Here is a 12,061-nt window from a genome sequence, read left to right as displayed (position 1 = left end):
GGCTCGCAAAATAAATAAAACTAGGAGCTTGATTGAAATATACATTTTGGTTGCCCGAATTTTTTTTTTTTATTTCAACATTTAAATTATGGTTATTATAACTGACCTGACCTTGGTGTTAAATTTCTTCCAAATTAGCATTTAGATATCACATGAAAATCATATGTTTTTTTCTTTAAAAAATACTAAAAATTCATGAAAAATTATAAAACTCTTGAAAGTTAATTTCTTGATGGTAATCTTTTCATGGTTGTACATGATGTTTTATCTAGTGTTGGGGGGAGTTATTATTTTTTTAATTCTCTTGACCAGGTTTTTATGATATTTTATAAGAAAATAAATGCAACTTAATGGATAAAATTCAATAGATAGGATATCATTCAAAACATCCTAAATGTTAAAATCAGGAAAATAATAATAATAATAATAGTTTTGTCAAAATTGAAGGAAAGTAAGCACTCCCAAAAACCAAATTGAAGGTATTAACATGGCAAGTGCATTTTGGCAAGGTTATATAAAGGTGTGTAAAAAGGCACGCCAATAACATAATATCTCCTAACAGGATAAACTAAGTCTTAACTGCTACTTCTCTTATCTTCAACTGAAACCCACAAACAGAGCTCCAAGTTTTCCATTAATGGATATTCTGAACCCCACAAAACCCCTTAGCTCATCTCTATTCAACACCCATTTTCGCAGACCCACTCTTCTCCTTAACTCCAAAATTCTTAAGCTCAAACCCCAAACTCACACTCTTTACAGCAACAACAACAAGAGAAGTAGACTTTCTGTAACCATTGTAACTTGTAGCAAGCTCAAAACATCTAAAGAGATCAAGGAAAAGGACAAGAACGCGTCCGGGAAGATTCTTCTATCGAATTCAGCTCCACCTGTTTTGTCAGAGGAGAGTGGTGGTGGTGGTGGTAATGGAGAGAAAGTTCCAGTGAAGACAGGAACTGGAGCATTGGGGTTCTTGAAGAGGTTGCCTAGAAAGGTTTTGGCTGTTTTGTCTAATTTGCCTTTGGCTATTGGAGAGATGTTCTCTATTGCTGTGCTAATGGCTCTAGGTATGTTAAAACCTCTGTTGGTGTCTAGTCTTGCTGTCTTCAGAAGGTTAACTGAAGTGTTAGTGTCAGAAATGAAATTTAAGTGCTAGAATTAGAGCATCATTGGTTGTCTTGAATTTGTTAATCAGGTGTATGCAATTTTTATGCAGGTACTCTTATTGATCAAGGGGAGGCTCCAGAATTCTATTTCCAAAAGTTCCCAGAAGAGAATCCTTTATTAGGATTCTTCACTTGGAAGTGGGTTCTCACCCTCGGGTTCGATCACATGTATTCATCCCCTGTTTTCCTGGGAATGTTGGCTCTCTTAGGAGTATCTCTTATGGCCTGCACTTACACCACACAGATCCCCCTGGCTAAGGTTGCGAGAAGGTTTGATTTTTGGCATCTTGCTCTATTAAACTAGGAAAGAGGAAGTTTACTGTTAACACAGCTTTGTTGTTAAATGCAGGTGGAATTACTTACATTCTGCTGATGCTATTCGTAAACAGGAATTTTCCGACAATTTGCCCAAGGCATCAGTTCAAGATTTGGGAGTTATTCTGATGGGAGCTGGATATGAGGTTATGGAGTAGTTTCAATTTTGTTGCATTTGTGAAATCTTTTTTATTTTCTTAAACTATGTGTATTGCTTATAAGCTTGAAGTCTTGAAACGTTGGCCAGCATGATTGAGAGTCATGAGACTGGATGTTTGTTCTTCTCGTTATAGTCTCATTTTTCGCAACACTGATTTTGTCTTTTTTCTTTTTTTCCTTTTGTTCTGGTTGGAATTAGTTTATCGAACATAATGCCAAACATTACCTCCCTATTGGGCTGTTCATGCTTGTGATGATTTTTAGTTATCCAGTGCAAGAAACACACATTCGAGATTATGCACAGAAGTATAACGAGTTACTTAAGAAGCTCACTTCAAAAGCTATTAAGCATGAATACACTCATTTCAATTTCTGCTTGCAACAAATTGAACAGTTATATTGCCTGCAGATACTTTATCCTGAGTTGCTAACAATAGCAACCTTCATGTTACATTATTATCAGCTCCTCAAGCATTAGTACCTGATATATATATGTTTTTGTGCTCACTATCCACAGTTTAATTAATGTAGGTATTCTTGAAAGGACCCTCTCTATATGCATTTAAGGGGCTGGCCGGTCGGTTTTCCCCTATTGGAGTACATTTAGCTATGCTGCTGATAATGGGAGGAGCAACTCTTAGTGCCACTGGGAGCTTTAGAGGCTCAGTTACAGTTCCACAAGGACTGAATTTTGTTGTAGGAGATGTACTGGGACCAAGTGGGTTTCTCTCAACTCCCACTGAAGCTTTCAATACCGAGGTTCATGTCAACAGATTCTACATGGACTACTATGATGGTGGTGATGTAGGTGTTGATTTTCTTTCACATCAGTGCCTGTACCTGCCTTTTCAGCTGTGCATACTTGAATTTATATATGTTTTCCATATTTTCTCTTATATGTTGTTTCTTCTTGTAGATCAAACAATTTCACACTGACCTGTCACTATTTGACCTTAATGGGAAGGAGGTTATGAGGAAAACAATTAGTGTAAATGATCCGTTACGTTATGGTGGGATCACTATGTACCAGACAGACTGGAGCATTTCCGCCTTGCAGGTACGCAAGGATGATGAAGGGCCTTTCAATTTGGCTATGGCACCATTAAAAATCAGTGGAGACAATAAACTCTATGGAACCTTCTTACCAGTAGGGGATGTTAACTCTCCTAATGTCAAGGGAATGTATGTATTTCTTTAACTAATCTTCTTCTTCTTCTTCTTCTTCTTCTTCTGTACATACTTCTTACACAATAATTTAGTTTCTTAGTCAAATTTGCACTTTGCTGTGGTTATGATAGTGTTTTAGTTTTTCCATATCTGAGAATTTTCATATAGTTGCTTATTTTTAAACAAGTCTCGTGGTCATCAAGATAAATGGATCAAATTCTTGAGCTTGTTCACATGCTGCTGTTATTGGTTGACAGTCCTCCAGAGTTGTTTTGTTTGCTGAAATTAGTTCTGTTTTTTATGTTTGTGCATTGCCATTCAGCCCTTTTGATGTTGATTTTCAGATCAATGCTTGCTCGTGATCTACAGTCCATCGTCCTTTATGATCAAGAAGGGAAATTTGTTGGAGTGCGAAGACCCAACTCTAAGCTTCCGATTGACATAGATGGCATGCAAATTATTATTGAAGATGCAATTGGAAGCAGCGGTCTTGAATTAAAGGTCTAGACTCAAAAGACTCGCTACAGCATTAATTTCTTTCAGTTGCGTGATAGGTACATGGAGCTAAATCTTTTCTTTGCACAGACTGATCCAGGCGTGCCCGTTGTGTATGCTGGATTTGGTGCTCTAATGCTCACAACTTGCCTGAGTTACTTATCCCATTCACAGGTGAGAATTATGTTCACATGTTGAGTCTATCTTACCAGGTTTTCTGATGAATTATATAGGTGATTTCTGTTTAAACTCTGAAAGTTGTTTTTGAGATTGCTTATGCCTGATGGTAGCATTTATGCCATGATGGAAGTTAATTGCAAACGTTTGCGTTCATTTTGTTTCTTATTCCGGCAAATCGAAGATATGGGCTTTACAAGACGGGACAGCAGTGATTGTTGGAGGAAAGACTAACCGAGCAAAAGCTGAATTTCAATATGAGATAAATCTTTTGCTCGATAAGGTTCCAGAGATAGTTGAATCGTCTCTCTCAAAGCAATCTGATGTTGCAAGTGGCTAGTTTCCGCAGCTCGAAATGAGATGAACACTTACAATGGGATTTACATGTGATTCTGAATTTTGAGGTCAAACCAAGATACCAATCCTTGAAATGCAGCAGGCACTCTATCTGTAAGCCCGAGGTTTTTGCCATGGGGTTTAGCGCTTTGCAGAGCCATGGATTATTCTTGTAAATGTGTATAGCTACAGGCATTATTATAGACAACACTACAGCGTGTCGCTGCTGGGGCCTGAACTCGAGGCCCTAGATAGTTGCCTATCGACCATTTTTTGTACTAATTAAAGATAAATAACTTAAGGGGCATTTAGTCGAATACATGCAGTAGTTTTTCTCACTCACTTGGATTATATTGTTTCCAACTTCTCCTGGTTATTATAGTGGCATGCTTTCGCATTTCCTATTTTTCCACTTATTTGCCTCGTCGCAACCTCTTCCTGGTTTGACACTGCAAAGTTGAAAATGCCATTAATTTTCTTGATAGCCAGCACCAATCAAGTATTTATCAACAAAATGCAAATAAACAAAATATGACTCGTGTTTTTGCCCGATATTTCGTGAGGGTCTTCTTGTGAAAGAAGATCATTGTCGTTTAAGAGACCCCACTCGGCATTGTTTTACCACTGCAACCTCTGTATTGATATTGTGAGCTCAACTCAAGAACTCAGGTGCTCGAAAGGATATTACATGGATATTTTAGAACCTCTTGTTCATGATACATTGATCTTGTGTTTAATGGTACAGTATCTGACTGGCACTCTCTACTGCTCTGTATAAATAACACATTAAACTTTATGCTACTTGTAAAGCTTCCTCACGTTTGATGTCGAACACCTTGATAAGGGCATCTTCGACAACCTGATAGAAATTGATTTAAAGGTAAATAGTATCAGTTTTTTACAAACATTCAACACCAGGTGTGTAATATTAATAACATTTAGCACAGCTGGAAACTTAAAGATTCGCGTGGTTTGCAGGAATGGCAATCCTACAATACCATCATCTCAAACTTCAGAAATTGCATGTCTAGGGCAGAAAAAATTATAGAGAGCAACAAATAGACAAGGGATTATTGCAGTAAAATTACCTTGTCTGGTGTAGAGGCGCCTGATGTCACACCAATTGTAATGGGGCCTTGTGGAAGCCAGTTCTCTTTCTCAACCAACTCCCCATGCTAGTACGAGATGAATAAATGAGAAATCTATAATTGAAATCAGAAAATTGGTCAAAGAAAGGGAGCATGAGCAATTTCACTTACATTCAACTTATAAGCTATTTTGTTTCCTGGGCCGATCCTCTGTTCACTGTCAATCCAGTATGAAGGAATTCCACGGTGCTCAGCAATTTCTTGGAGGTGGGAGGTGTTACTTGAGTTCCACCCGCCAACAACTAACATAAGATCCAACTTGTCCTCCACCAGTTTATACATTGCATCTTGTCTCTCCTGCAGATTAAGCAGAAAAAGCTTGCAAATATAAGATAAAAAAACATGAACCCAAACAATTATCATAAAAGAATCTTGCTTTTAGTTAATTCATAACCTGGCTTCATACATTTATACAATTGTTGTGGGACTGGGAGACTTGAAATTCTAATACATGATATTCATTCCTTGTCTCTATCCTCTTCTCCTTTGAAAAAGGGAAGTTCAAGGTTCAAGGAGTTTTTAAGGTTGATAAATTTTGAAATTATGATTAGAGATGCGTGGTGAAGGGAGAAGAAAAGCACCATATGGAATTTGAATTCTATAAATTGTAAGAAGAAAGAACACTAGGTAAGACTCTCTAATGGTAAGAGTTTCACCGAACTCTAATGAAAAGCTGAACAAGTAGAATCGCGAGACTAGAAGAGATGATCACCTGAGTAGCATCACAAATGGTGTTGAAGCTTACGAAGTGATCATTTACATTTTCCACTCCATACTTGCGCATCATGATCCTCTCCACCAATTTTCCTGTCAAGAAAAGAAAAATCAATGAATCGGAGATCACTAGTGGCAATTTCTAAGAACAAACAGTAGCTTAACGTAACTAAAACTTACCAATGTCTTCTGTTTCTCCCTTGAGCATTGTAGTTTGATTTGCAATACCAACTTTCACCAGGTCACTATCAGGATCAAACCCCTTAGAAATTGCATTTTTAAATTTCTGCAACCAAGCCAACAATTACATTAGGATTTTGTTTAGTATCCAAAATACCAAAATACCAAATCAAAGTTAACAAGAAAAAAAGCTTTACCTCTAGAAACTCCTCTCTGGTTGAGCTAGATCCATTAAGTTCACCCCCAAGAATGTAATCACACACATACATTGCCTGAATTAAATAGAAACTTCTCAGAATTTTTGCATTAAAAAAAAAATAAACAGAGAGAGAGATCATGCACAACTCTTCCTTTATCTTTGTGAGTCGTGACTAACATGTTAAAAAAACATTCCAGGATTTTCTTATATACCGAAAGAAGAAAGGATATTAACCACCACTGGTATTTGGAGCATACCTCTTTCATATCCTTCACAATAATGTACTTTCCTGCAAAAGAAGCGGTTGCTACAGTTTCCTCGTGAGCATATTTTCCATGAATAATTGAGGTATAATCTCTCTTCTTGTGCTTCTCAACAGTAGTCCAAACCTTCACATGATTTCAAAGCATATTTATACATGTCATTAAAAAAACATATATATTGAACATATAAATCCCAATAATTACAAACAATAAGCTAATATCATACAGCTAAAACTCCATCCAAAACATACCTTGGATACCCAAGGGCAAGTTGTATCAACAATTTGTACATTTTTGTTACTCAAAGTCAACATCTCATCCACTGCCGCTCCAAATGCAGGCAAAATCACAACATCACCACCATTTACAACTTCAAACTGTTTCTTCCCTTCCTCAACAGGAACGTTTTCAACTTCCATCTCCTCTAACCTCTGCAACAACAATAAAACACAGTACCATCACTAACCAGAAACAATTTATTCCTTAAATATAGAATCACAACAAAGAAATTTTTAACATAAATAGCTTTCCACTGCCACAATCCAGCTCTATTCCACTCCGATTCGCCAAATTAAAAAAAGAAAAAAGAAAATTAATAGCACCTTATTAACAGTCGGATTGTGGATAATCTCGTTAGTAATCCAAATCTTGTCATCTGGAAACTGTTTTCTGGCTTCGTAAGCAATCTGAACAGCTCGCTCTACTCCCCAGCAAAAACCATAAGCTTCGGCTAATTTGACAGTAACATTTCCCCATGTATACTCATAACCATTCTCCTTCAATTTCTTTATTATATCACCTACAAATTCAAACAAAACTCACTCGCAATTCAAGTCTCTCGCGTCTTCTTAACTAGTTTTTATTTTTTAACAAAAAAATTAAAAAATATAATAATACGAGATAACTTACTGGTGTACTCGCGATTCATGAGCTCAAGTGTCTCTTCTTTGTGACCAAAACCTCTACGATTATAATTCTTGCTTCTTGTCAGGTTATGTCTGAAGACTTTAGCGTCAAATTCCGATTCCAAAGAGACTGAAGAAGTAGAGTCATCACCGCCAGCGCAGCGGGCGGAGAAAGTGGTTCTACGGCGGCGGATAGGTACGCGATTGTCGGAGGAGAGGTCGGAGCGGAGTGATACGCGGCAGAGTTGGAGAGAGATAGCCATGGCGTACGTTAGTTAAGAGGGCAGAAATTAATGTGGAGTGTGCACCAATGGTGCGCATTTTTAATAGAGGGGGGCTTATAATAATGAGAGGATCTCGTGATCCATGTTTTTTTCGGGTTTTTTTCTTTTTAATTTTAATTGTGGACGGAGGGTTGATTTGTCGTTTTGTTGACAAGGATTGGCGTTTATAGTCGTTTTTTGGATGCCAAATCACGTGGTTGTTAATGGAGGTTTAATTATTTTGAAGAAAATGAAATGCTCAGCGATTCTGTTTTTTTTTTTTTTTTAAGTAAAATATTCTTGAATCAATTATATATATAAATTTGTATTTTTTTAAGTAACATAGTAAATGATAATCTAAATGTTAACTATACAATCAAGAATATGGTTGAACCATTGTATTTAGCAGGTTCAATGTATAAATCCATAATTTGTATTCATTAGTGAATTTTGTACAAATGCATTGAATGATTTAAAAAAAATACACTCAAATAGAGTTAGTGAAACTGTATATTCAAGCGTATATATTTTATTATTTCCATTATACAAAAAGAAATATGATTTATTTTAAATTGGCCATATTAAATGCGGCATTTTAGTCCAACACGTAAATACATAAATCATGAGTGTGTTACACGCAGAAACCTCTATTTCTTTCCAGGAAGAATGTTTAGTTGTTAGTGGTGGCTAATATAATAGATCCTAAATATTTATATAATTATTAATTTTAAAGTTTATAAAATTAATTAAAATATACATAAGTTAATTTGAACATTATATTAATAATAAAAAAAATGTTTAGTTGCATATTATCCCATCTGCAATAATTGTTTAAATCACAATCACAATTAAAATTTATTATCATTATTATTATTTAAGTAAATTTAAATATAGTAATATTGTATGACCCAAGTTTATTTAATATAATAATATATCTAATTCAAGTGTTAGATTCAAGTTTTACTGTGGATTATACTTTAGAGTCCACTGATTCATTTTAGTATATTTTACAATACACTATTGATTAAGTATTAAACTTTGAACTATCGAGAAAAGTTGTTCTTTTTACACCGGAGGAGATGGTTTTTGGGGGTTTGTCTCCATAATTTATCAAATTCTTGCCCAACATCCGTAGAGTCTTGAACTCGTTCTGAAATATTAACTGAAAAATTCTGTCCATGATTTACCAACAAAAAGAATCTGCCATTAAAATAAATTATTAAAATTCATATACTTCGATTAATAATAAGGAGGGAAAAAAAAGTCAACATCATTGAACCATGACAGCTTAAAATCCAGAGAACGAGCATCCATTCAAACTTGTGTATTTCTTTCATAGTTTCTAGACCGTTCCGTGATTTATTTTTTTAATTTTTTTTTTTTTTTGTGGTATTAAACATCACTCTCTCGGAAGAGTTTTATGGCGGATAATGTGCCTGATGACATGGTCGAGGCCATATCTCGAGACCGCCCATTGAGCATCTCTGAATCCATCACCATAAGCTCCATCCAACATGTTTTCTACCTCACCCTTGAAAGTTTTCTTCAAGTTCCTCATGAACTGAGCCTTCTCACTTCTGCTTGACGATGCCTCTGGATCTACTGCTTCGAACCAGTCCAGCCATTGGTAACCCATCACCTGGCATATACCTTCTTCGATTTCTGGGTTCAAGCGTGACACGCCTTTCAATCAAGAAACAAACAAGGGTCAAGCGTAATTCATGAGTCTTTAGCATCCCACCACAAATCTTGATCAGATATTTCTCGTCTTCTTCTCAAAATAATCAAATCAAGGTCACCTTGAAGCCTCAGCCATGCGTGCATAAACTCATGAGCTAAGATTCCTCCGGTCATGACCCTGTAAATCAATAAATTAGTAAATCTTCAGATCAGGAAATCAACCTAATCTATCTTTGGCTGATTGATGATCTCATATATATGATGGAGAGTGTTACAGGGGCAGGCCAAATAAAACTAGTATCTTTATTCTGTGTTCATGGCCGATACGGTAAGTCTCCATTTCTGTTACAATTTTTCTCCCTTGTAACCGAGACTTGTCAACCTATCATTTCCAAAAAAAAAAAAAAAAGTCATGAATTTAAGGTGGGAATTTCTTTTTAATTCTTGAGAGCATTGTTTTGATATTGAGCTTCTCTCTTTAATTTGTCAATAAAATAAATCAATGGGAATTTCAACTTTGACAATTAATTGTTAATCAATCCTTACGCTAGTGATGTCCCTGTGTGAGCACATAGTGAGTCCAAGTACCGTGGTGTCTGGATGAACAGGCTGTTTGCAAAACACATATCAGAGATCGTCGACGTCAAAAGAAGAAGAAAAAATGTTAAAAATGAAAGTAACATGCACAAACAGCTAATTAACCGAAGTTAATTTCCAAAACACTGCTGGAAGTTTATACTTTACTATACTAATTAAAACGTTGTTACTTGTTAATTAGCGATAATTAATTCAAGATCCTCCCATAGGTTTGGAATGTGATTAAGAAAAGGTTAATAAGAAGAATATTTTTAAATACACATGTCCAAGTGTAAACGTCCTGTATAAAACTAATTCTCAAAGCAAAACTTACTGCCAAAACACAGAAAGTACTATCCCGAAAACGACATAATTTTCTTGACAAAAAACACATAAATTCCAAGACTATTCACTAGTTTTTTAGTTTCGTCCATGGACTTCCGAGTATTGTTATGAATTAGGATTTAAACACATAAACCTCGATTTGTACCGCAATCTTAAACAAAGGCCAAGTAAAAAAAGGAAGGGATTTGACTTGACTCCCACAGCAGTTCCTCCTGCTGTTTGTCTCCTCATCTCCCCTCGATCAACAGAGAAGACAGGAATAGGTGCCTTTATTTTCATATTCAAATGATCGAAGAATATTAGCACATAGCGTACCAGAGGTTCGATTCCTTGTGTCTCCAAGATAGCCGTGGAAAAACAGTTGTTGCATATTCTTCTACCATCCCTTCGATCATCACCAAGGCTAACGAATTTTTCATTTCTTGGCTGCATGAAAGTAATATATATATATATATATATATATATATATATATATATATATATATATATGGTTAATTAAAAAATGAAACTTATAAGATCTGTATGCGGATACAATAATAAATGCCCCCATGCATATTTTAATTCTCAATTATGAAGAGAATTGATCAAGTACGAAACATGGACAGGAAATTGAATTATATATAACCTTGTCTAGATTCGGGTTTTAGATGCATTTCAATCACTCAATATAAGAAATCGAATCTGAGACGCTCCTGTATTTTATTTGCAGGAATATTCCCCCTGGACAATATTCATACGTAGAAGTTTTGACCGTATATATAACCTTGTCTAGAAGTTTTGACCGTATCCTACGTGCTCATTCAATTAGTCGTCAGAGAGTTATGTTTACAGGAAATGTGCCTTTTGATGGAATGCATGCATAAGCTAAGATAAAATATTACATACGTAATTCAAAAAAAAAAATGCTCCGTTGGCAATCGTATTAATTAAAATGGTTCCTTTTTTTTGACAAAAAAATAAGTCTTCTTTAACACAAACCTCGAATCGCCTGCAGGAGCAGCATATATGAGTGCCATCCCTCGTGTGATCATAACAATAAACTTGGTTCCAGAACTCACGTTTCAGGTGCGGGCCTCGGATCTGCTCAGAAAACAGATTGCTTGGTGTGAACTACTTCAAGTAATTAATTAAACTCTTCGTTGAGATAACGTATCATTCACAAGTAAATTATGTAGTGTCATAAAACACATGTAGTCTTGTCTGTATATTTGCTGATATGGTCATTAGTAAGTCAACATGATCATGGATATAGATCTTCTGACTATCAACTTCATCACGGATCGAGCTTCAACCAAGGTCCATGCTGCTCCTGGTGGTGGTAGCAATTGACACATGCCGTCGTGTCTTCATATATATGGAGTTCTGTTTGTTGATCTTTGTTAACCTTAGTTTGAATGAAACCATGCTTTCATCTTCAATATATATAATCCATGCCAATTTGTTGGATCATGTGGTGTAATATCTTCTGTGTTCTCTTTGTTGTTTCAACTATTCAATCACGATCGTGGGATTTAGATGCCTGGGCATCTGTTAAGAATTCGGTGGATAGTTTCCGATACATAGCATCTGAACAATATGTTGGTTCTAATAGCATTTTTTTTAAAATAGAAAAAAACAGATGATATATTCGATATATATCTTGCAAAGGAAAAATGAAAAACTTACCAGATGGTCACAGGCATCGCAGATTAAACTACGTGACCGACGTGGGTTGGTGTTAGCGACACTTCTAGACATGCATGGCGAACAGTGATGTTAGTTAATCTCAAGTTTAGTTCAGTTAATAATATCTAATTAAGTTTAGTATTTTAAGAAAATAGGATGAGTCTGTTCTTTGAAAAGAAAAAACACGACGAAAGAAAATTAGGAAATTCAAGATTACATTTTACCTGTGATTTTTCGAAGATTTAAGACTCTCTTCTATTGCTCTAGCAAGTTCCTCTTCATCATCTCCTAATGTTTATAATTAAAAA

The 12,061-nt window shown here is 35.6% G+C and overlaps 2 protein-coding genes and 1 non-coding gene across 3 annotated transcripts; 1 reads left to right on the top strand and 2 right to left on the bottom strand.

Moving 5' to 3' along the window:
• Positions 1-536: 536 nt before the first annotated feature.
• On the top strand, positions 537-4,153 carry LOC118058727 (cytochrome c biogenesis protein CCS1, chloroplastic). Its single transcript, XM_035071469.2, has 8 exons — positions 537-1,067; positions 1,217-1,436; positions 1,516-1,627; positions 2,172-2,444; positions 2,557-2,822; positions 3,152-3,308; positions 3,393-3,476; positions 3,664-4,153. The coding sequence occupies exons 1-8, from the start codon at positions 638-640 to the stop codon at positions 3,817-3,819; spliced, it is 1,698 nt and encodes a 565-aa protein (XP_034927360.1). The 5' UTR covers positions 537-637; the 3' UTR covers positions 3,820-4,153.
• Positions 4,154-4,428: 275 nt separating this feature from the next.
• Positions 4,429-7,549, bottom strand: LOC118058728 (4-hydroxy-3-methylbut-2-enyl diphosphate reductase, chloroplastic). Its single transcript, XM_035071470.2, has 10 exons — positions 7,229-7,549; positions 6,922-7,118; positions 6,571-6,750; positions 6,314-6,445; positions 6,055-6,129; positions 5,858-5,963; positions 5,676-5,770; positions 5,075-5,260; positions 4,904-4,990; positions 4,429-4,674 (listed from the first exon to the last, which is right to left on the bottom strand). The coding sequence occupies exons 1-10, from the start codon at positions 7,485-7,487 to the stop codon at positions 4,609-4,611; spliced, it is 1,383 nt and encodes a 460-aa protein (XP_034927361.1). The 5' UTR covers positions 7,488-7,549; the 3' UTR covers positions 4,429-4,608.
• A 1,324-nt stretch (positions 7,550-8,873) lies between these two features.
• Positions 8,874-10,553, bottom strand: LOC118058726 (uncharacterized). Its single transcript, XR_012170648.1, has 3 exons — positions 10,284-10,553; positions 9,714-9,776; positions 8,874-9,345 (listed from the first exon to the last, which is right to left on the bottom strand). It is a non-coding gene; the product is annotated as an uncharacterized protein (transcript).
• Positions 10,554-12,061: the final 1,508 nt, after the last annotated feature.

The sequence above is a fragment of the Populus alba genome, chromosome 9 (assembly GCF_005239225.2).
Source record: "Populus alba chromosome 9, ASM523922v2, whole genome shotgun sequence".
NCBI classification, from domain to species: Eukaryota; Viridiplantae; Streptophyta; class Magnoliopsida; order Malpighiales; family Salicaceae; genus Populus; species Populus alba.
The sequence above is the reverse complement of the archived record's forward strand: the minus strand, read 5'-3'. Positions and strand labels throughout refer to the sequence as shown.